This window comes from Procambarus clarkii, chromosome 82 (genome assembly GCF_040958095.1).
Source record: "Procambarus clarkii isolate CNS0578487 chromosome 82, FALCON_Pclarkii_2.0, whole genome shotgun sequence".
Taxonomy (NCBI): Eukaryota; Metazoa; Arthropoda; class Malacostraca; order Decapoda; family Cambaridae; genus Procambarus; species Procambarus clarkii.
In genome coordinates this window covers 1,495,318-1,519,315 of record NC_091231.1, presented here as the reverse complement: position 1 = coordinate 1,519,315, position 23,998 = coordinate 1,495,318, and the positions used below count along the sequence as shown (strand labels likewise).

General features: G+C 44.8%; 1 protein-coding gene across 18 annotated transcripts in view; it reads left to right on the top strand.

Annotated features, from left to right (window-relative positions):
• LOC123764254 (ATPase family AAA domain-containing protein 2) overlaps window positions 1-23,998 on the top strand; it is a 184,430-nt gene that overhangs the window by 37,661 nt on the left and 122,771 nt on the right. For 7 of the 18 annotated variants that reach the window (XM_069315765.1, XM_069315773.1, XM_069315766.1 and 4 more), the window contains exon 4: window positions 1,108-1,191. The exons of 6 other annotated variants lie outside the window; for them this stretch is intronic. In XM_069315765.1, the coding sequence (XP_069171866.1) occupies window positions 1,108-1,191 (84 nt within the window). Of the gene's footprint in view, window positions 1-1,107; window positions 1,192-23,743; window positions 23,885-23,998 lie in introns of all 18 variants that reach the window. 5 more of the 18 variants (XM_069315762.1, XM_069315761.1, XM_069315777.1 and 2 more) reach the window with 2 other exon arrangements.

The window sequence follows — 23,998 nt, the reverse complement described above, 5'->3', positions numbered from 1 at the left end:
TTTAGCACATGTGTAAAAATGCTTGACCTCTACCTCTCTGCCTGCCATTACACCAAAAATGTCATCAATATATCTGAAGTAAATGAGGGGCTGGGGTATACATCCTGCATTGTTCCTCGAAGGCTGATAGCAAGGCATATTATAGTTGAGAGTTGACCAGACCACACACTAGAAATTGAAGGGACGACGACGTTTCGGTCCGTCCTGGACCATTCTCAAGTCGATTGTGATGAGGACAGGTAGGGACAGGCATTAAATAGGCAAGAGAGAGCTGAGGAGGAAAGTCAGGTGTAGGGGATAGTAGTAATGAGAACTGCAGCAGGCCTATTGGCCCATACGTCGTCGAAACGTCGTTGGACGGACCGAAACGTCGTCGTCCCTTCAATTTCTAGTGTGTGGTCTGGTCAACATACTTCAGCCACGTTATTGTGACTCATCGCCTGCTTATAGTTGAGAGCTTATAGTGAGGTCAGCCCCATGGTCGAACAACTGACCCTTCCCAGGATTCAACCCCACAAGGTACCTATATTCTAGACGAGCCTCCTGGGTACCTATTTACTGCTGATGAACACACACATTAGGCAATAGGAAATGTGCCCAACCATTTCTGTCTCTTCTGTGATTCAAATATGGAATTCCCGATGATGAGTCGAGAATGATTCCAGTGTACTAATGGGGACCCTAAGTATTATAAATATAGCCAATAACAATAATGACAATTATTTATTTTAAAGGGGGTATGGGATTATATATCTAAGAGGGATAGTGTGATTTAATCGAATATTACAAATAAAAATTATGTTTGAATCTTCATTTTCTAATAAAATTAAGCTCAAATTAACTTTATACATGGCAATATACATTCCCAGTGCATTGCATAACATGATGTATAAGAAATAAGCATACTCGCCAAGAAATCTTATGTATTTAAGTTGCAAAAGGATTTTTTCTTCCGCCATTTCTTAATCTTATTTATTTGTGTTTTAGACTTTGTTTTAATTTTCTGATAAAAAAAACAGTGCCTCTACCATATTTACCAATAAGAATGAGTGCATAGCACTCTTAATGGTGAGGGAGTTTTGAACAGGAACTTATTATTCTCGACAGATTTAGATCTACTGCATCGCTTGCCGTTTTCCTCTAATGCCGTGAAACAGCTGGAGTTGCCAAGCCCTAACTACTGTTCTGAAGGTGAGATGTTGACAAATGTGACAGGTTGTCGAAACTCTTGTTTCGATGCATTTAGCAAAACTCGACTGTCACACTGAATGACTCTTTTTGTGAAGTGTTCCTTGCTTATTGTAGCGGAGGGTTCGTGTTGCTCAGAATTGACATTTGATAATTTTCCTAAATGGGCACATTCTTGGAAAGTAGTTATTGTTGTGGCCATGGTTGATTTAATTTTAAATTTTGCCTTGAATCACTGTAAGAAAATGCTGTAAGCTGTTGCTGTAAGAAAATTTACAAATATTTGGTGATAAATTATGAAAGGCACAATATTAACAAATTCGCATTAGGCCAGGATCACTGGTCTACATCTTGGGCTCACAATGAAGGACCCGGGTTCAATCCCTGGGCAGGACAGGAATGGTTTGGCATGTTTCCCTTAACCTGATGCACGGTTTACTTAGCAGTTAAAAAGGTACAACGAAGTTATGCAATTGTTTCAAGTTGCATACTGGGGACTTTGATATGTCAGAGTACAGGCTTCTGTTCCCCACAATGGCACTTGTATAGTCCAGATTTTGGAAGCGCTACTGTATTTAGGTAATTTAGGTAAACAATTTGATGTTATAAAAAAGCAGATTAACCCATGTGTGGCTGTCATCAGTACAGTATTATCACCCTGTATACCTGTCTTATATATAGTACGTGTTGATGATTCAGAGGATCAATGTCCCCACGGCCCAGTCTCTGATCAGGCCTCCTGGTTGATGGTCTGGTCAACCAGGCTGTTTCATGCAACTGCTCACAGCCTGACATGCAAGTCTCAGCCTGATTGATCAGGTATCCTTTGAAGAATGTCAGGAATAACACCAGTATCTTGGCTCCATCTCCAAAATATTTTTAGGACCTGTGTCCAACATGTTTTCCTTGTGAATCATGGTTAGCAAGTTCACTTAATGTCTTCCTTCCACTTGAGTGTCAGCTTGTCGGATTTCCTATACTGACATTCACCAATAGCGATGCTTGGTTCAAACAAGGGCATTTGCTTCCTTCATGGCTTCACTCCACACATTGCATTCAAGCAAGCAAGTGGACAGGATGGAGCTGGTACAGTATAATAGTTATCAGTGTACAGAATGTGCCCCATGGTCAGCAATGGTGCCATCAGTGCCTTCACTACAGTGCCAGGAAAATCAATGTGGATAATTTTTTTTTATTATACGTCTACTGTACATTGGTGGCAGAGTATGGGATAATTTCTATGATGAGTCCTGTCTGTCACAAAAGATGAATTTTTCAGGCTCCACTTGTGCTACTTTGATGGTATTTACTGCTTATGAACGCTTCCTTCAACAACATGACTCGTTAATTACAATCTTTTGTGTTTGTCCATAGAAAGAATTGTATTCGTTGAAGTCCTTGAAAATGTCCCTCACTTTCCAAAATTTAACACTTTTATCTTCAATATTGTTATTTTCAAAATGTGTCCATCTGACGAGAAGCAGGAATCTGGCTGCTGATGGGAATTTGTTGAACACGGGTTGGTATGACAGTATTCTTGTTCCAATATTCCAGTATAGCATGTTTGGGTGTGCTATCAACATCATTACAGCCAGGAAGGTTTATAATTGTGCCACATAAGTCTCTCTCCATCTATTCATATGAAGTTGTGGAGGTAATAACATCACATGAGACCAGAAATCACAGAAATAACTTCACATGAGACCAGAAGACATGGCAGGATGTGCAGAATACCCCTGTTGAAAAGCAGAGGTGCAACAGGTACTCTGAGAGAGAACTCTTATCAACATCTGAGGCCCGAGACTGTTCAACACGCTTCCGCTACACATAAGGGGCATAACTGGCAATCCCCTCACAGTGTTCAAGAGAGAACTGGATAAGCACCTCCAAAGGATACCTGATCAACCAGGCTGTGACTCATACGTCAGGCTGCGAGCAGCCGCGTCCAACAGCCTGGTTGATCAGTCCAGCAACCAGGAGGCCTGGTCGACGACCGGGCCGCGGGGACACTAACCCCCGGAAGCACCTCAAGGTAACCTCAAGGAGGTAAATCTTTGCAATCAACTGCAGTTGCAGTCCACCTGTTCATTTCTTTTACAATGTGTTGCAAGAGTGCCTCATCAAAAAGTCCATGAAAGAGTCTAATTTGCACATTTTGTTATCAACAACAAAGAAATTGCTCACACCAGTGTTTGAATCGTCAAAATTTAACAATTGTAGTTGAAAATCTTCACTAGAATTCCACACACTTATTATTTATGGCAGCACCTGTTGTGCATGTATACTCGCCTAGTTGTGCTTGCGGGGGTTGAGCTCTGGCTCTTTGGTCCCGACTCTCAACTGTCAGTCAACTGGTGTACAGATTCCTGAGGCTATTGGGCTATATCATATCTACATTTGAAACTGTGTATGGAGTCAGCCTCCACCACATCACTACCCAATGCATTCCATCTGTTAACTACTCTGCCACTGAAAAAGTTCTTTCTAATGTCTCTGTGGCTCATTTGGGTTCTAAGTTTCCACCTTTGTCCCCCTTATTTACATACCACCCATGCTAAATATCTTTATAGATAATATCTTTATCTACTCGGGCAATTACTCTGAGACATTTATTGGTAGTGATTATGTCTCCCCTGGTTGATACCTGGTTGATGGGGTTCTGGGAGTTCTTCTACTCCCCAAGCCCGGCCCGAGGCCAGGCTCGACTTGTGAGAGTTTGGTCCACCAGGCTGTTGCTTGGAGCGGCCCGCAGGCCCACATACCCACCACAGCCCGGTTGGTCCGGCACTCCTCGGAGGAATAAATCTAGTTTCCTCTTGAAAATGTCCACGGTTGTTCCGGCAATATTTCTTATGCTTGCTGGGAGGACGTTGAACAACCGCGGACCTCTGATGTTTATACAGTGTTCTCTGATTGTGCCTATGGCAGCTCTGCTCTTCATTGGTTCTATTCTACATTTTCTTCCATGTCGTTCACTCCAGTACGTTGTTATTTTACTGTGTAGATTTGGTACTTGGCCCTCCAGTATCTTCCAGGTGTATATTATTTGATATCTCTCTCGTCTTCTTTCTAGTGAGTACATTTGGAGGGCTTTGAGACGATCCCTAACTCTTCTGTTTTCCAGTGTCGTGAGGTTTAGTTCCAGAAATTTTTCCTCGTAACTCATACCCCTCAGCTCGGGGACTAGCGTGATGGCACACCTCTGAACCTTTTCAAACTTTGTTTGATGTATGACTAGATTGGACTCCAGGCTGGAGCCGCATACTCGAGTATTGGTCTGACATACGAGGTTTACAAGGTTCTGAATGATTCCTTACACAAGTTTATGAAGACAGCTCTTATGTTTGCTGGCCTTGCATATGCCCCTGATGTAATCCTTTTGATGTGTGTGTAATTACCTTAGTGTAGTTACAGGATGAGCTACACTTGTGGTGTCCCATCTTCCCAGTACTCTAGCCTCCTTGTAACTCTCGTTTTTCAGTTCCGGAAGCCATTTTGTAGCATGCCTTTGCACCTTTTTCAGTTTATTGATGTGCATCATGAGATATGGGCACCATACAATTGCTGCATATTCCAATTTTGGTCTCACAAAAGTCATGAACAGTTTTTTAGTATTTCTCCATCCAAGTAATTAAATGCAAGTCTGAAGTTGGAAAGCGAAGCATACACTCCAGATGAATACTGTACATTGTTAATTGCACATTGCTAATTCTCACCACAATGCTGCTATTATTAGAATCTTGGTCACTAAATCCTGTAAATGAATCATTTTCCACACGTTTATTTTGTAAAGGAACACGAGAGGTCGTTTTCAAGATTCTTAGACGGACCAAACAATGACAATGTGCTGTAGTTACCTACCTAGTGCTTTGAACAACTAGAACAGCATTGTGTTTATTGATATTTGAACATTGTTCAGATTCTTTTATCACAGTCAGGCTCTTCTGTAATACAATTATCGCTAATTAAAAGCAGTTACATATATTTTAAAAGTTTTAGGCGATGCTGTGGTCACAATCTGAACAGCAGTGCTGTTAGCTCATGCTGCATGTGCCTGTCTTGTTTGCTCACTCAATACTAAGGCCTTCACATCTGGCAATGGTACCCACGATTTGTTTTAACCTCAGTGCTGCACGGCTTTTATTGTGACATTCTGTTGGTGCGCCAAAATTTAAGTGTTCCCTTCCCCCTCCAAATAAAAAAAAAGAGTTTCTTTGGAAATTTGTAAAATTCCCTTCCCTGAATATGTACATGTTTAAAAAATGTATATAAAAAAACCACTTACTTTCGCTGTGGCGACATGGAGAAGTATTTTTTTTTTTTATATATTATTTTCTACCACAGACGTGGCCACACATTTACAATGCTAACCAGCATATATACATTTTCTTCTGTCCTCCATGGACAGGGTTAGAAATCAGTCAAACATATAGTTCAGGGATTTATTGAACAATCAACCACAGAAGGTGATTCGGTACTTTTAAAATGCTAAGCTAACCTACATACGTAAATACCTAGATACACAGATTTACGTATGCCCTACATAAAGTGATCGAAGTGTCATTAATGTGCATTTACAAAGGTGAAATGCAATTCTGATCAGCTTCCGTATGTACTTTATACACATATACATACACACACACCTATACGTACATATACATATATACATTCATATATACACACACATGCATTCACATACATTTGTCTCTTTTACTCTCAGGAGAAGTAATACCAGTATCAAAAACTGGCATTTCTTTCCTGTGTCTATACAGTGCCACACACTCATGTCTTATGTTCAAGCAAGAACTTTGTTAGCAAGGGGCTGGTATAATAATTGTAAACAATGTGCCCCTTGTTCAGCAGTGGTTCCATGAGCATCTTCACCAACCTGCCAGAAAACCTGTGGGGACCTTGAGCGGGCATGTCGACATCTGTACCGGAATATAATATCATGTCCATCATCATTCTGGTTTCACAGTTGCACAGTACAAAGAATTTGAGGCTAAAATTTTGCCGTTTCGAGGGACGTACTGCTTGAAGAGAAGACGTCCCTTGAAAAGAAATAGGGATTCATCAATGACAACATTATGTCCTGGTACAAAGTAATCACAAAATTTTCCTCTGATATCACTGAACACTTCACTCTCCAGAGTTGATTATTTCGATCAACATTTTCAAGGTTTTCAAAGTGTAGGCACATAGTTGTATTAGGAACATGTCTCATGACATGTACTTGTTGAATACTGGTGTTGGAACAGCACAGTCTTTGTTCCAATATACCTGTATGACGTGCTTCATGGAATGTTTCATAAGCACACACAGAGCTAAGAACACAACTAGGCCACTGTGGTGTCCTTCCAACATGTCATACATGAAGCAGGTAATAAGCCATCTGCAATAAGTTGTGCTGCATTCCTGTTGGTTTTGTCAACAAGATGTTGCATGAATGGCTTGTCAAAATAAGCCATAAAATATTCACTTCAGTCATATGGTCACCTATGTACGGGGAAAAGTAAGTGCAACCAACCCGTCCTCTTACAGATTACATCACTTTTCACTTGTGTGCGCATACAAGGCTAAAAATCGCTGTACTTGAAAATGAAAGCGGCGTGCAAAAGTGACGTACAGTCCCATTTTCTGTTTGGGTCCTTTTGCTTAGTTTGTTAGGTTAGGTGAGGACAGTAACAGTTTTCATGACTTTTTGAAACATTAGGAGAACTTGCTGCTTTCTTAACCTACGAGGGAATCCAAAACTTACTGCATTGGGTCCATTTCATTTGGAAAGTGAATTTCCATTTTTTTTTTTTATATTCCAATACGGTGATTTTTGGCTGTAACGCATATGGGCGAAAAATGATGTAATTTGTAAGAGGATGGGTGGGTACAACACAAATATCAGTATCATCAAACTGTGGGTTGTGTGGTACAAAATTATTACAGGCCTCGCACACAAATTCACTCGTGCTCCTTGTACAGGCACCACCATGGCTGCCATACCCACGGGCGCCACCGCTACGGGTCGTTTTTTCTTGCACTAAATCTCTGTTGACCAGTAGATGAATTTCTTCTACCTTGTATAATAGTAGGGCGACCAAGGAAAGTAGATGTAGAGGCGACACTGTCGTCATGGGTGGATGACATGGCAGCGCTTGGCAGGGCGTGCTGCTGAGACAGCAAATCTCCGCCTAGTAACACCACCATGGAAGCCACTAACACTCGGTTTATCTATGCTATCAGAAGTAACATCACTGAACCTAGGAAACGAGTTATCTATAGTATCACTTTATTAAAAAATAGGAGATGTCACAGGTGGTGGTGATAATGGCAAGGGCGATGACTTGGGAGGCCGTAACACGTCTGGCGTTCACCCTGTACTGGACACGCTTGCTGTATCGTTCTCATCTGTGTCTGAATCGATTGTATTGGATACTGGTGTTAAGTCTTTACCGTGCCTTGGTTCATCAATATCACTACCCTTTTCTTCCTCAAACTATGTCCGAATTTCCCCTTCAGACAACGATCTTTCAACACCACGTTTGACGGGATTGGGAGCTGGAGGTGGGTGCCTCAGTCATGGTTGCTCAATCAGAACTGAGCCTACTCGAAGCCCTTGGGCATGCTGGGAATTTTTTTCAAGATGATCGCCGCTCACTGGAGGCCTCGGGCCTCTATCTCGTAACAAATATACTGCGCATGCATTTTGAATCTTGAGATATCCTAACATCGTTTAAGAGTTGGTTGGCACACCGCCATACCCCAGTGTTATGTTGGGTGTCGTAGCGCAGTGATGTCTAAATGGTACATGTACAATTAGTGCCGTTCAAGGGTTAAAGAAGAGAGGGAAATTGTATTTTAGACAAAACAGTTGTGATTATAGAGCTTAAATCCAAAGTTGTGGCCAAAGTTTTATGGTAGGTATTGGGGAGGACCAATGTCAATATGTTTTCTCTAGTAAACAAAGGTAACAGTATGACTTTCCTGTGTAACTAGTTTCTTGAGGTTCATATTGTTGCTGTTGGGTCAGAGGTCGGGCATTCCTTGTAACCACCTGATCAGTGTAGCTATTGCTGTTGTGGCCTTCAGGCTAACATAGCAATCACAACCCTGATTATTACAGTACTCTGGAAACTTTTATAGTGTCTATTTATAAACATTTTCCTTATTCTGGCAATATTTCCAATACATGTACAGTAATTTTTTTAAATTTTGAAATTGTGGACCTTTGGTTTTATGTATTATTTGTGTATCGGGCACACTAGATTGTCATATCTTGGCTCCAGTCAGTACATCTTGAATGCTTCCAGTTGGTACCAGTAGTTTAGATGCTCTTCACAATTCATGAGCAGTGAAAGATTTCCGTATAGGCTAGTGTACTGGACGTTTTTTGGATCAGATATTTTATTTGCCTTGAAAGGGGATGCAAGCAGTGAATATACATAAAAATTAAAATATCTTCATTAGCATGGCATTCATTTTGTTCAATGTTCTCACAATAGAGAATGCTGCAGTATTGTTATTTGATGCTGTATAAAATATATTATTATATACAGTATATTAATAGAACAGTGTAGTACTGTATTCAGCTAGGAGATTAATTATACTTGTTAATAATTTCAAATTGCTTTATTACATTGTAATTAATTTGCTAGATTCTTAACATAATATGCCACAAATATTTCTGTTGGGAGTCCCATCGGCTCCCTGAAGCTACCCGAACTGATATGTGCTATATTAGTTTGGGATCATTAGTCACAGGAGTTCTTATGCCTGCCGGGAACCACGAGCCAAGACCTGGTGCTCTCAGAGGCGCAGGGAGCAATGGCTTATGAGCACTTAACATTTAAAATACTGTATGTCGTAATTGCCATTGACCAGGAAAGGATCCAGAAAAGTAGGCGAATTAAAACAGACGACTGTCTGGTTAACCTGTGCAATCTACATCCAAAAAGATCAAAATAACCCCTAGAAAGAAATGTGCTGGCGGTCACTTAGGTCACCTCTGGTCTCAAGTTCCTGTTCTGGTTTTTGCCCTGTGTGGCTGTACCAGCAGTGTATTTGGCTGTTGGCCAAGTGTCTTGTATGACGGAGCTGCATGTGTCTAGGGTGAACTTCCCTAGGTGCTCTGTAAGTACTGCCCTTGTGTTTCATGGTTATTTTCCCTGGGGCATTCGGGAATCACTCCCCGCTAGAGGACTTCGTCGCTTAACGTAGTCTTCGCCCTTAGGGTACGTCAGGGGTCTTTGGCTTTACATTGTGCCCTGGGTGGTAGTGTGTTATTGGCCGAGTGTGGGCTCACTGTGGCTAGTGCAAACTGCCTTACTATAACGCAGCGGCCGATGCTTCTCTCTGGCTACCAGTTTGCTTATTGTGTTTCTTCGGAGGCTTTTAGTTTCTGTTTTTGTCTCTCTTTTGTGGAGGTCTGCCTATCCTCTTCTTAGGCTAGCCTAAGTGGTGTTGGTGGTCCTCCACTGTTACCCTCGAGGGTTCACATATACTACTGATAGTCAGTTTGCCTGCTACTGGACAAATATTTTACCGGCTTAGCTGAGTCCACTCTAGCCTTGTGCGAAGTTGAAGGTTGCTCGTTGCCCCTGCCTCAGGGTGACAGTCACCCGTACTGCTTCCATCATGCTGCCTGCTAGGTCGGTGACACGACCCTGAGTCTTGTGGGACTTGTTTCCCACTTGTGCTTTAATTTCCTCATTCCCTATCTCTTGATCTTAGGAATCAGGTAGCGGCTGTATTGCATGCTCGATTGTCCTTGCAACGTGGCAGATTGATTGCCCGATTTGAGGCCCCGGAGCTGCCCTCCTTGGGTTTTTAGGGGTCAGGATTTGGGGGTGTTGGTCGCGTCGACCTTGGTTTGTCCGCGCCTCCACTTCTTTCCCGGGTAAGCGTGGTTTGCCCTGCTTCTCCCCCCTTTGCTTCCGGCTCCTAGATGCCTTGAGAGTTTCCGAGTCGGGGCGTGGTTTGGCTTGGGTGACTTTGGGGGCTGCCCCTTCCAATTCGGGTGTGATGGTGGTTGAGCACGATTTACCCACCGAAGCTTCCAGGTTGACCCACTTCCTACTTGGAAGCTTTTCCCCTGGACTCTGCCTTTTCTTCAGGGGTGGTGGGGGTGGAAGAAAGCTCTGCTCCGAGACCTGTGTCGGGGGTTCCTGGGGCTTGGGGAAGTCTGCTTGGAGAGCTTGGGCTTCTTTTGACCCTGCTTGGGTCCTTGTGCCTTTTGGGCAGGGATTGTTGCTACATGGGAGGATGGTATTTTGTACCCTCCTTCCCTGTTTGAATTAAAGTTGGGTGCGGCTTACCCCCCTGGGTTTGTTTCCGGGTGCCTTAGGGTTCCTTGGATTCGTCCTTCCGGAGATTTCTTTCCTCTTAGATTTCATCTGGGGAGGTTTGGGAGGCCATTGGTGCATAACTCCTGCGAGACCCGGTTCATGCCTCTGTGATGGAACCGGCTTTGTTAGAGGTCGGTTTTCTTCCCTGTATTGGGTGTGTTATGAGGTTCCGGGATCTTCCTAGCTAGCAGTCTGTCCCCTTTTCTCTCTTGGACCTTGGCGTGGCTTTTGTCATACCCGCACGCTTAAGTGGCGCGAGGTCTCTTTGGTGTTGCAGGTACAGTATTCTTAAGGGGGCTCGCTCGAGTTCCTCAATGAGTGCTCCTTTGCCCTTGTGCTTCCTCGTGATGTGAGTCTGGTGCAGTTGCATGGTCAGATTCCCACTCTTCCGACTGCCTTGGCAGCTGAGCACCATTGAACTCGCGGTCATTTGGCCTCGGTCCTTTGCTTCTTTGGTCTTCTGGAGCTGTCTTTGGATTGGCTTTCGGAAGATGTGGGGGCATCGAGTGAAGAGCCTTCGGTTGGTTAGGCGTCGTCTTCCTTCCTGAAGTTGTTTGCGCTGATCCACTAAGAGATGGGTTCCATGTTTTTCTCCTCAAGCTTTGCGTATCGGCAGGCCGTGCTGGCTCTATCTTTCGATTCGGCTTGGGCCCTTGCTCAGCAGTCTTTCTCACCATTCTGTTTGCTGTTGTTCCCTGAGGACATCGTTGCCCAGTTTCTGTCGGAGGCTTCGGCCAGTTGCCATCCTATTTCGAATGGCTATTATGTCCTATTTCGGACGGCTATTACGTCATATTTCAGAGAGGGGGGGGAGGTGGTTCCCGGGGCCTTTTGTCGTTTGGTCTGCGCGGTGTTTGTTTCTTCTGGCCTTGGGGGGGGGGGGGGGGGGGGGTCAGACTTGTTTCCTTGTCCCCCCTGTCTGGTCATCTTAACCCTTAAACTGCGCATGGCGTATATATACGCCCTGAGTAACATGTCCCATGGTGCGCATGGCGTATATATACGCCCTGAGTAACATGTCCCATGGTGCGCATGGCGTATATATACGCCATAGGGTGCCAGGCCTGATTCAAATGGCCCGCGGCTACACGAGGTTCACAGTAGCTTCCTCAGGGCTCTTGTAAACAGATGCCATTTTATAAAAAAATCGTGGGCAATATTCTCAGGTGTGAGAGGCACAGTACTGTTGGAGCAACCAAGGCCGGCGCACGCAGCATAAGCGAACAGCATTGCTGTTCAGCTTGTGACCACAGCATCGCCGAAAAATGTCAAAATAAATATATAATTGTTATTATTTAGCGATGACAATATTACAGATGACCCATGACTGTGATATAAATAACCAGGGTTGTGATAATAGCAGGATTTGTAATAATTAGTGCTGAGAGGAGTGATGCTGAGAGATGGAGGGAGACAGCATCGTTTACTGACTGTGTGGCCACCTGTTATTGTTTGCATTCACCATACCAGGTCAGTGGTTCTCTATGGTGAACACAAATGTAGATACTTATATATAATGTGTGTATTAGTGTAATAGCAGCAAAAGGATTATGCTGGGAGGAGCCATATGGGTGACGGAGGTGACGTTGTCTGCACGATTTGTCTAGCTGTTTAGAGGGTGGCCACTATGCTCTTTGGGCGCACTACAAGCTTAGGTGTACTGTTACGGTGCATAAAACATATAGATATTTATATATAATATGTGTATATAGGGTAATAACACTGCAAACAGTATTGTTGGGGTAGAAAGTTTAGTGCGTGTGACCTTGAAAGAGTGAGGGAGCCGCCAGCCGCCATCTGTGTATAGCGACGACTCTTAGTGCCTGAACTAACTATATCAGCTTAGCTGTACAGCTGTGGTGAACAAAATATATACATACTTATATATAACGTCTGTATATAGTGTAATAACACCACAAATGGTATTTTTGGGGAAGAAAGTTTAGTGCGTGTGTTGAGGGAGTGGCAGCGAGTGGCTGGCTGGTGTGTGACGGTAACTCTTCGTTGCTTTTCGACTCTCAATACCAACTTAGTGGTTCGTTATGGTGATTAAAACATGCAGATACTTATATATAACCTGTGTATAGAGTGTAATAGCAGCAAAACAATATGTTTATTGTTTTATAAACATAATAATTGAATCACTAATATGCACATCATACTTTTGAGTATAGCAATTATTCACCACTTTTATTATATAAATATATTACAATACACACTATTGAATAATATTACTGCAAAAAAACTAAGAAAAAATCAATCGGAGACATTGAAACAATTAGGTAATAATATCTTTGTGGCAACTCCCATCTGTCAGCGCGGGTGACGCTGACCGGGTCTGACGACCGCTCTGTCAACGCCCACTTTTTGCCAGACTTCCTCGGTCAATTGTGCCCAAAATATGTCACCTACGATTTTTTTTTTATTTTTTCCGTGCTCAGGGGACACAAATTAACATGTTTAGAAGACGAAAAAAAATTTTTGAATTTTTTTTTTCTTGCGCACAGGGGTGTAAATGTCCCCAGGACCCCTGAGCAGTGTAAGGGTTAATGTGGCTTTGCTTGGGTGTAGTCGAAACGACGTCGTCTGTCAAGTGGGTTTCCTGCCTGTTTCCAGTTCCAAAACGGGACTGTGCTAGCAGTTCTAGCTCACTTGGAGTCCTATCGGGGAAGGGTGATACTCCTGGTTCCTAGGTAGCCGGCCCAGCCTTGGTTTCAGATACTGCAATTTCGGTTGCAATTTTCTTACTATGTGGGTTCTGTTTTGTTGTGCCTACCTTTCTGGGTGCCTAACCCCTGGTTGATGGCAGATAAGGAAAACCCCACACCACAGGAAGGGTTCTCCAGGGCTATTGCTCCCTGTGCCACTCTGAGAAGGCCAAGTTCTGGCTCGTGGTCCCCGGTAGGCTGAACTCCATTGACTAAAGCCCTGTTCTAATGTATCGTATATTAGCCTGGTATAACTCCAGGGAGCCTCCGGGGGCTCACCCAGAAAATGGTGTTTCAGTACATTCAACGCTGATTTTTTAAAGGTCATGTACAACCAGCTGTTTTTTTTTTTTTTTTAATTTATAATTTTGTACTTAATTTGTAAATAATAGTATCATAATTTGTCATATATTTGTGAAAAAGAATGAAGGTGATAACTCAAGATACTGTAGCTTGTACAGTTTATTGTAAATTCATTATTTGATGCTGAGGTATTGGGCATCCCTTTAATATTACTGGCCAGCTGAAGGCAACTGAAACATTAGGCATTGCACTGTCAACAAACCCTTTAGTCACATGAGTAGAAATATTTGACACGTTAATTTATTAAACACAGTAGGAGTTTAATAGTAATACTGTATTATCTCATTAGAAATGGCAAAATACTTGCTTAACTTTGATGTCTTGCCCATTAAGTTGTATTAAATAGGAAAAAAGTTTTGTATATTTCACTGGTACTTATCAATTATTAAGGGGGAGTGCAATGTAGGTCATTATTCTGTGCCTCTTAGCTGTTTATTCCTGACATGCTAATTACCTTTCTCAACATTAACCTTTTCTTCATATTTTCTCTTGTTGTGGATGGCTTTGGCTTCAGCAACCTCTTCCTTCAGTGCATTCCACTTACTGACCAACCAAATGGAGGAACGAAAACTTTCATACGTCTTGGACACAATTGCATGTCCAGGATGTTCCCTTGTTCTACCTCTTTTTTTAATTCAAATGGGCTTCCTTTTGCCACTTATGTCTATATTCCCTCAAAATGTTGTATAGTTATCATATCTATTCTGTATTCTTCTCTACTTTTAGGTTGTGAAGGTGAGTTCTCTCAAGCTGTCCTAGTAGCTGAGGCTTCTAAATTCTAGTACTAATCTAGTTGCAAACCTCTGAACTTTCTGAAGTTTCTGTTTATGCTTAACAAAGTGTGGGTTCCATGCTGGAGCGGCGCAATCGAGAATTGTCTCACACAGGCAATGTGTGGGGGCGTGAAAGCCTCCATGTTTAGATTCTTAAAGGACATTATATGTTTGCTAACTTCCCATATGCTGCTTCTATCCTGTTCACATAACTTGGTGATGATATTGGGATTACAGCTGAACCTCAGTTTTCAAATTCCATGTTTTCAAATTTTTACGTTCTCGAGCTCAATTTCTCTGAAAAATTAGACTCGGTACTTTAGGTTTGCCTCGATGCTTGAGTTTGTTGATACAGTACATGTATGGGTCAATGATCGCATGGTTCTGTTCTGCTGGCGGTGTGTGGGACGAGGCGTGCCCAGTTTATCAGTTTAAATCATCTGCTAACATAGACATATATGAGCTCATTCCCTCTGTGAGTTCATTTACATAAATTGAAAATGGATAACGGTCCTAGGACAGAGCCCTCTGGAGCACCGCTTTCCACTCCTCTCCAGCCCGACATATCTTCTTTGATTATGACCCTTTGTTTCCTGTCCGTCAAATACTCCCGTACCCAGCCCAGTTCCTTTCCAGTTATTCCCGCTTGTCTCTTCATCTTGTGCATTAGTCTCTCTTGAGGAACTATCAAAAGCTTTTTGGCAGTCTAGGAAGTTGCAGTCTACCCATCCTCCTCCTCCTCCTCTTGTCTTATATTGGTGACCTTGTCATAGAATTATATCAAATTTGTTAAGCATGATATTTCCTCCGATGCCTTTTTTGTGCCTCATAAAATTTATTCTCCCCAATTGTTCTCCACTTCTCTTTCTGATGGATTTTTATAGAATCTTGCATGGAATGCATGTTAATGACACTGATCCATAGTGTCTAAAGTATGTCCCTTTTCTTGAAAATTTGAACTACTTTGTCTTTTTCCAGATTTCTGGTAGCTCTCCTGTCTCTTGTGTAATGTTGAATAGTATAGTTAATAGGTAACACAGGATTCCTGCAGCTTCATTCAGTAACTAGGGTGATATCTGGTCTGGTCCTACAGCTTTACGTTGGACCAGACGTAAGGACCGTTGTTACATACAGGTCCTCCAGGTGTGTTTCAGGGGGGAGCCTGGTTGGCTCCCCGGAGCTATCTGGGCTGATATGCTAATGTCAGACTTTGGCGTCAGCCATGTGTATGGAGTTCTGTGGGCCTACTGGGGACCACAAGTCAGAACTTGGCCCCCTTAGAAGAGGCACGAGGAGCAATGGCCTATAGGAACCCGTGTGGTTGGAAGCATTCTATGTACCATCGACCGGGTCAGGCACCCAGAAAGGTAAGCGTTCCAAAACAAACCTCTATTCTGGTGAAAATTGCTACAAAAAGCCAAACAAGGGAATAGAACTCCCCAAACAGAAACGAATAAACGTGTATGACGTCATGCCGCCGTCAGCGCAGCTCTCCCCTTCCTGGGAGGGGGAAGGGGGAGCCCCAGACCCCCACACCGACAATCCACCTCCCAGTTCTGAGGCTGATGCTATCGGCAACGGTCGTGTGCTCTGGCTCCAGTGGTTTTCAGCACTCTGCCTTGTGTGTGGGGACTGTCCTCTAGGTGGTGCGTGAGCCAGGAGTGATTCTCCAGTACTCGGGCTGCATGCGCCTAGGGCTTCTTTCCCTGTAAGTACTGCCCTTGGGGCATGGGGCCACCTTCCACAAGTTCGATGGGTTCTGCCTCTGCTAGGCCGTTTACTGCTTGGTTATCGGCCACCCTTTGTGTGTTAGGGTGTTCTGTCTCCCTTGTTCGCCTTAGGGTAGGGGGCAGTTTGCACTGTGTTTTCACCAATCATAGCGGCCGGCTTTGTTCTGCCTGAGTGCGCTGTCCTCTTACGGGGTTTACTTTTTCTCTGCCTTCCTGGTGTGGGGGGGGGGGAGTCTGCCTTGGTTCTTGCCCCCTGTGTACCGAGTACTCTTCCTTCTTTCGGTGGTTCCCCCTGCTAGGTCCCCGTGAGTATACACGTCCCGGGGGGTTCAATTCTTAGAAAGTTGTTTGGTAGACTTTGGCACCATTAAGCAGTACCCTACTGCCTGGGCTTTCCTGAGCGTGAGTTCCGTCTCAGGACCCCGGGAATCCATACGGGGACGCGTTTGTCCGATGAATGTGACCTCGGAGTCCCCCTCCCCTCACTTTGTGCAAGTTCGAGGGTTGCTTTGTCCCCTTGTCTCAGGATGACTCACTGTTTTGCCTCCGTCTGCTGCCTGTGGAGTCGGTGGCACCTTCGGCCCAGAGTCCTGCAAGTTTTGTCGCTTGTTTGTGACTCGGTTACCCGGTCTTATGCTGACTATGCGGGTGCAGGCAGCACGGGGTTGCACGTTGAGTTCAAGCGGTGGCAACGTGCTAGGTTGTGTGCTTCCCGGAAGCCCCGAGGCTGCCCCGTTTTTGGTTGTTGTGACGGGGCTTGGGGGTGTTGGTTGCTTCGGTTTTGTTTCCATCCGTGCCCCCCCTTGTTTTCCCCCCTGTTGTGGTCTAGTTTGGTCCCCCCTTCCTCTGCATCCGGATCCTCAACGTCTGTGGGATCGGGATCGGGGTGGGGCTTCGATGGTCTTGAGACTTGGGCGGTCTCGGGGAATTCCCCTTCCGGGGTAGCGACGGAGGCATTCAATCCTGTTTCTCCAGCTATGTTGTATGAGTCTGCCAGTGGGCTCCCTTAGTACTTTTCCGGCTGCTCCAGCTTTTCTTGTGAGGCTGGGGCTTTGGGGGGATGGCTCGGCCCCGGGGCCTGCCGTGTAGGTTCCCAGGTCTGGGCAGGGGCTGACTTGGGGGGGCCTCGGGCCCCGTTTGGCTCTGCTGGGGTTTTCTTCCCTCTGAGCAGGGCTTGCGGTAACATGGAATGGGTTTTTTCCTTCCCCCCCCTACCCTATACGTACGAGTTGTTGGCATCGGCCCTTCCCCGGGTTCGGTTCCTTGTCCCTTGGGTCCGTTGGTTCCGTCCTGTTGGTGGGTACTCTTCTCCGTTTACTCACCCTTCTTCTTTGGGAGGGGATTTCTCCGTCATGTTCCCCTCTTCTCAGGGTTCTGCATGATTTTTGGTCTCGGGTGCGATTTGGCCTTTATGTGCCTTCGTGATTTGTGCTTGCTTCAATGTGTTGTTGAAAGTTCGGGAAGGTTTTTCGCTTCTTCCTGTATTATTGGAAAGTCTGTTGTCTTCTGGTGTGCTTCCCTCCAGTCCTTTCTCGGGCTTGTTGGTCCTCTTCCGTGCTTCCTCTTGGTTTTTGGTCCTGTCTCATTCTTTTGTAATTGTATCTTCTCTTCGTGCTCTGTCTCGGCGCTGCTAGATTTCTTTAAATACTCCTCGTTGGCGTCTTTCTGCCGAGCGGGCTGTGCGGTTTGAACCTTGTGTCCTGCTCATGCACCATGGGAGTTTTTGGTTATGGGCGGTGTACATGTGCTGGTGTTCCGCGTCCTTTTCTCTCGGGTGCTTAGCCTCTCGCTCCTCTCATCCCTCCAGTCCATGTCTCGTAGCTACTGGGGGTGTCCTGGATTGCCACTATGGGGAGGATGCTGGGTTTTCCCTGCATGTGGGTGTGGGGTGCCTCATTCCCTTCTACCCTCCTCTTCTCCTGCATGTGCTGCTCTGGCCTTCTTTCCCTGGCGGTGCTCCCAGAATCTTCTCGGCTATGTTGTGTCGTGAAGCATTTGTACCTACGTTCTGCTGGCGAGTTTATGCGGTCTGGCGTCTCCTTCGGCCAGGTGCTGGTTCGTGGGTTTTGGTTATGAATATAAGACCATATAGACACAGGTGACTGCAGAAGGCCTATTGGCCCATATGAGGCAGCTCCTATTTATACCCATCCAGTCCCACTCATATACATGTCCAAACCATGCTAGAGTCAATCGAGGGGCTCCGCTTCCGCCATGTTGCGAAGTACACTGGTGGAAGTAACTGTTATGAGGTATATGTTGCCCTGTCAGGATGTTATTTTGCTGCATTTTTGTTACTGGTGATGCATGTTGGGGATTGGTTGTGGCGTTTTATCTGGCCCTTCCGTGCTTCTTCCTGGGGCCTTGCTTGTTCGTCTCTGTTATTTGTTACATGGTGGGTCACAGCCCCGTTTTTTGTGGTCTTATCTGGGTCACTCCTTCCTTACCTGTCTTGCAGTGCCTGGCTCAGCCGTTCCATATACATTGGATTCTCTGCACTCGCCTAGTTGTCCTCACCTAGTTGTGCTTGCAGGGGTTGAGCTCTGGGTCTTTGGTCCCGCCTCTCAACTGTCAGTCGACAAATGTTCAGCTTCCTGTGCTTACTGGTCTTTATCATATCTACGCTTGATGCTGTGTATAGAGTCAGCCTCCACTGCATCGCTTCCTCATGCGTGCCATTTGTCTACTACTCTGACACTGAAATACTTCTTTTTAACGTCTGACTCATTTGGGCACTCACTTTCCACCTGTGTCCTCTAGTGCGTGTGCCCCTTGTGTTAACTAGTGTCTTTATCTACCCTATTGATTCCTCTGAGAATCTTGTATGTTGTGATCATTTTCCCTCTCCCTCTTCTGTCTCCCAGTGATGTGGGGTTTACTTCCCGTAGTCTCTCCTTGTAGCTCTTACCCCTTGGTTTGGGTACTAGTCTGGTGGCAATCCTTTGCGCTTTTTCCAGTATGGTCTTGCTGTGATGGGAGATGACCAGCAGCTGTGTGTGTTGTTGGTCGTGTCCCTTTCGTTCCCGTTTGCTGCCTGCCTTCTTCGTTTCTCATCCTCCTATACTTTTGTCCCTAGCCGCTGGTGCTGGGGCTGTTCTTCTGGTCTTTTTCTTGTGGTTTTTCCGTTTTTCTGATTTTCTCTTGCACATTGAGTGTTTTGTATGTGCCTTTTGGCTTTTCTATTGCCCGGTTTGGGTTCCTGGTTTCCTGGCTTACCCTGCCAGTTGGCATTTTCGAGGTTTCGTGGTGTCCCTTCTCTTGAGTCTCGTGTTGGATCCATAGAGTCTCCGATTCCTGGCGAGCTTGCTGGCATTGGGGAGTTTTTCTGTATGGTAGACGTTCCATCTCCTTCCTTGCCGGCCTGGGTTTCCGACTCTGCTTGCTCGGTGATCACACCCGAGATCTTCCCGCAACTCCGCCTCTTCCTAGGCTCGATCAGTCCATGGTGGGGCTCGTTCGGTTCTGCCTCGAGTCTTTCACCATCTGTTGGTGATCAGGTGGCTTCGTTGTTGGTGTCCCACCTGCGTGCTTCTTCTTGGCGGCGGTGTGAGGTTTTTTGGCGGTCCTTCCTTTTTCTTTCTGTCCCTTCTCAGGTTTGCTGCGTTTTGTTGGCGCGGTCTTGTCCTTCTCTTGTGCAGGTTCGGGGCTGTCATCTTGCCACATACCATCGCTTTGTCTTGTGCAGCGCTGGTGGAACCGCTCCTGGTTGCTTCGGTTTTGAAGTTGCTTCTGCAACGCTTCGCAAGTCGTCTCTGGCGTAGTTCACCTCTAGCCTGCTCTTGCGCCGCTTGACCCATCCTGGTTCTTGGATTGCATGCTCTTTTTCTCTTCTCCTCGGTTTGTTGTGGCCCCTTTGGTTCCGAGTTGTTTTCCGAGGCTCTCTTTGTTGACGTTGGCCTCTGGGGGTCGGGTCGAAGAGCTTCATACCCTCCCCCGGCGCCTGCGTCTCAGCTCTTTTGGTTCTCCTGCTGTTTTGTGCGCTTGCAGCCATCTTCTACTTTTCTGGCGAATACTGGCTTTGCTGTTTTCCGGAGGAGTCCTTGGGTTGTTTGATACTGGGTTGGTTTGGCCGGGGGTGCATCGTGTGTTGTGTTCGGTTGCGGCGCTTCGCCATGCTTGGCATGCCACGGCTGCTGTGGACGGGGTCACACTTTGGGTTGTTCCGGGTTCCCCTCTTCCCTGTTCCAGGGTGTGGGTTCTCTCGGGTCGTTCGCTGGGTGGTTCGGTCCTGCCAGCCTGTTGTCTGTCCCTGTGCCCCAGTCGTTCGTTAGTTGGCTCTGCGTTCCTTTGTTGATGTTCCAAGGCCTTGTCGGGCCTGTGTACCTTGGGTTGGTGTTTGCAGTTTTATCTCCGATACACGTTAGGGTGTGTGCAATTTCCACCTCCCGGGTTCGGTCCCTCTTGTTTGCGTCTTTGTGTAGGTAGCTCCGGGGAGGCGACGGGGCTCCCCCCAGAAAATCAGCGTTGAATGTAATGAAACGCCATTTTCTGGGTGAGACCCGGGGGCTCCCGGCAACTCTCCCTCCCCCCAGTTGGCATATTTTTCATGTGTTTTGATGTCCAGCCTCAGAACTGAGAAGTGGATTGCCGGCGAGGGGGTCTTGGTGCCCCCCATCCCCCTCCCGGGGAGGGGGGAACTGCACAGACAGCGGCGACATGTGACGTCATACTCGTTTATTCGTTTCTGTTTGGGGAGTTCTATCCCCTTGTTCGGCTTTTTGTAGCAATTTTCACCAGAATAGGGGATTGTTTTGGGACGCTTACCTTTCTGGGTGCCTGACCCGGTCGATGGGAGACATAAAATGCTTCCAACCACACGGGGGTTTCTATAGGCCATTGCTCCTTGTGCCTCTTCTGAGGGGCCGAGGTTCTGGCTCGTGGTCCCCGGTAGGCCCACAGAACTCCATACACACGACTGATGCCAAAGTTTGACATTAGCATATCAGCCCAGATAGCTCCGGAGAGCCTCTGGGTCTCGCCCAGAAAATGGCTTTTCATTAAATTCAACCCTGGTTTTTTTACCTTGACTACATTAGCTACAATTCTTTCTAGTGTTTCTGGTCATCTGTTATCACTCCTCCTGTGACACCAGTCTGATTTTGGGTTGCAGACCTGGAGCCTCTTGTTGAGTTCTCTATAACTTTTTTTTTTATTCACATACACGGGTGTTACAGGAACAGATGACTTCTGACTCCTGTTAGCAGGCTGAGAGCTCTCTATTCTCATAACTCATAGTAAGCTTTACCCATTAGTTTTCATTGGTACATGACCCGCCAATTGGTTGACAACCAGGTTCCCAATTACTGTTGGGTGAATAGAGCTGAACAATTAAGGATTGGCACTTAGTCAGTCTTCCTTGTCCAGGATATGAACCTAAACCGATTTGCTCAAAGTTTAAGTTGGCTCTGTTTTTGCTGCAATGTCATTCTGAAACTGCTGCTCTGCTGTCCTCAAGATTCTTGTGTACTTGTTTCTGGTTTTCTTTAATGCCTTACTATTTGCTTCTGTACCCAGGTCCCTATACAAGTATACTTGCATTTTTAGCTTTATCGTTTACTCCTTACACTGTTGAACTATGGGTTTGCTGTTCTTGTTTTATCCACTTCCCTCCTGACTTATGAGCTGTTCCATTGCTTCTATGCATTTGTGTTACTGGCTCCTAGTGGTAAATCATATTTTAAGCTCTCTACATCTTCATTTTGGGTAAACACTGGGTTTAGGGTAGCTGGTACATTGGTTTTTCTCTTGTTGTCTCGTTGATATGCTGCCACAGGAAGTGTTGGTGTTGTGTCAACACATCTAGCTCTGTTTCATGTCCCTCGTGAGAATCCTTTGTTGATCAGTCTGTTTCCCTTTGGTTAAAAAATACCCATGTATTATGATCTTTGCTTTGGCTCTCCTTGCTACTGTGGCTGCTTTTTCAATTACCTCCAGGCATGTTTCATTGCATTGATCATATTCTTCCCTTGACCTTCCTGTAGTTAATGGAGGATTGTATATAAGACGTACCACTGTCTTCATAGTCCTCACTGATGCCATACCTAGTATGAAATGCTGCTGGTTAATTACCTCTGGAATCATTCTCTCCTTAGAGCACCAATGTTGTATCAATAGGGTTACTCCTTTTCTTCTCCCCACCCCCTCTATTTATCCTGTCTTTCTGTATTATCTGGTATCCTCTTGGGAATATTACATCTCTATTATGTACATCAATTTTGTCTTTAATTGTAATATGAAGATGCAGTTCTTCAACCTGTTCTTGCTGCTCCTTCAACAATATACTGCTGTTTTTTACAAGGCTGCTTAGTTCTTTTCCTGGGGGGAGATAGATTTTCTTATTGGGCTAATCCCATTCTGGAGAGTGGGAATTGAGAGTGTTGATCTAGTCACACACACTCCTTTTGTTGGTATTTTTTCTCAGCATTGTGATTAGGCCCACTTTCTTCCTGTGTTCGATTATCCTTCTGCCTTGACCCCATTATTCCGCCAGTCTCAACTTTTGTAATCTTTTTCCATTTCTCTAGTTGCATCTTTTACATTTATCTTAACTCTGCGACTTACTTAAGCACTTTAACATTTGCTTACCTGCCTTGGTTCTCTAATTTCAAGTTATCTCCTTCATTCCTAATTTCTGTTAATAGGTTATTGCTCCTACTCATTTCCTCTTTCAGTTCCACATTCTGTGACAGAAAGCTTGTCAGGCTTTATTCAGCACCCCCCTCCCCTAGTCAAGGATGAGGCAGCTCCTGTAATCATCCATCTAGTTGCTGGCCGAACCCAACTGTGCAATACCTGATTGACCAAATGATGTACCCATCATTTGGGTACATCTGTACACTGTCGTGTTAATGGCACAGAAATTGTATGAGAGAAACAAACACTGGCAATTAAGGCAGTTCACTTAGCTCAGCACGGTGTATGGGAAAAATCAAACCACTTTGAAATGATTTGCATACATCATATACATCTTTACATGATGTAAATAAAAGTCTTAATAAAAGATTTTGTGAGCACTATCATGTACTGGTGTATATGTTTAAAATAGAAAGTATTTATTATTATTAATCTATATATACTTTCCTCAACACTAAACCATTTCAGTTTATTAGAAAAGATGAAGCTTTATAGTAAGATACATAAATTAAAAATGAAGTTTGATTGCACATGACCTTTAAGATTATATTTTCTTAAGTACCATTTTGAATAGCTTCGTGTGTATTCATATTATAATAGAGTTGAGGGAGTTGTAGTGTAGTGGTGCAGTATGGGTAATGTTGCACTCAGATGATCGGTATATTATGGCTTGTATAAACCATTGTTATGGCAAGTAATATCTCATTTATTCTGGATTAACAATTGGCCAAAACTATAAATGATCTTTTAATCATATTAGTTCTTGTTTTTTTACAGTATTTTCAAACTGTTGTCTTTAGAAGCCTTGGCTTGCAAATTTGATACCAGGTTTACTGTAGTTCTTAATGAAAATGTTCATAGTTTAGGATATTGTATCATGGAGAGAATGTAGTTAGTACAGTATTTTATGGTGCTCAATAAATAATGCATCAAGAGCATTGTTAAATTCTTAGGCTGACTAGCTTCTGTTTAGTGATTATCATTAAAGTGTGAATTTTTTTGGTGTACAGCTGCTCTGAGAAAACTGAGAACACGAACCCTGGCTGTTTTGCTGTCTCGCTCGCTTGCAGATAAAAAACTGATGGGCTGGGCCAGGAAGAGACCCCCGTGTTTCTCCTGTGAAGAGGCTCCTAGGCCTCAACCCAGCAGAGGTAGCTCATTTCCCTTGACCCTATCCTTTGCTCTCTACATATGTTTCTCTCTCTGTTTCTCCCCCCCCCCATTGTCCCTCACCCATTCTCTCCCTCCTGATTCTCACCTCCCTT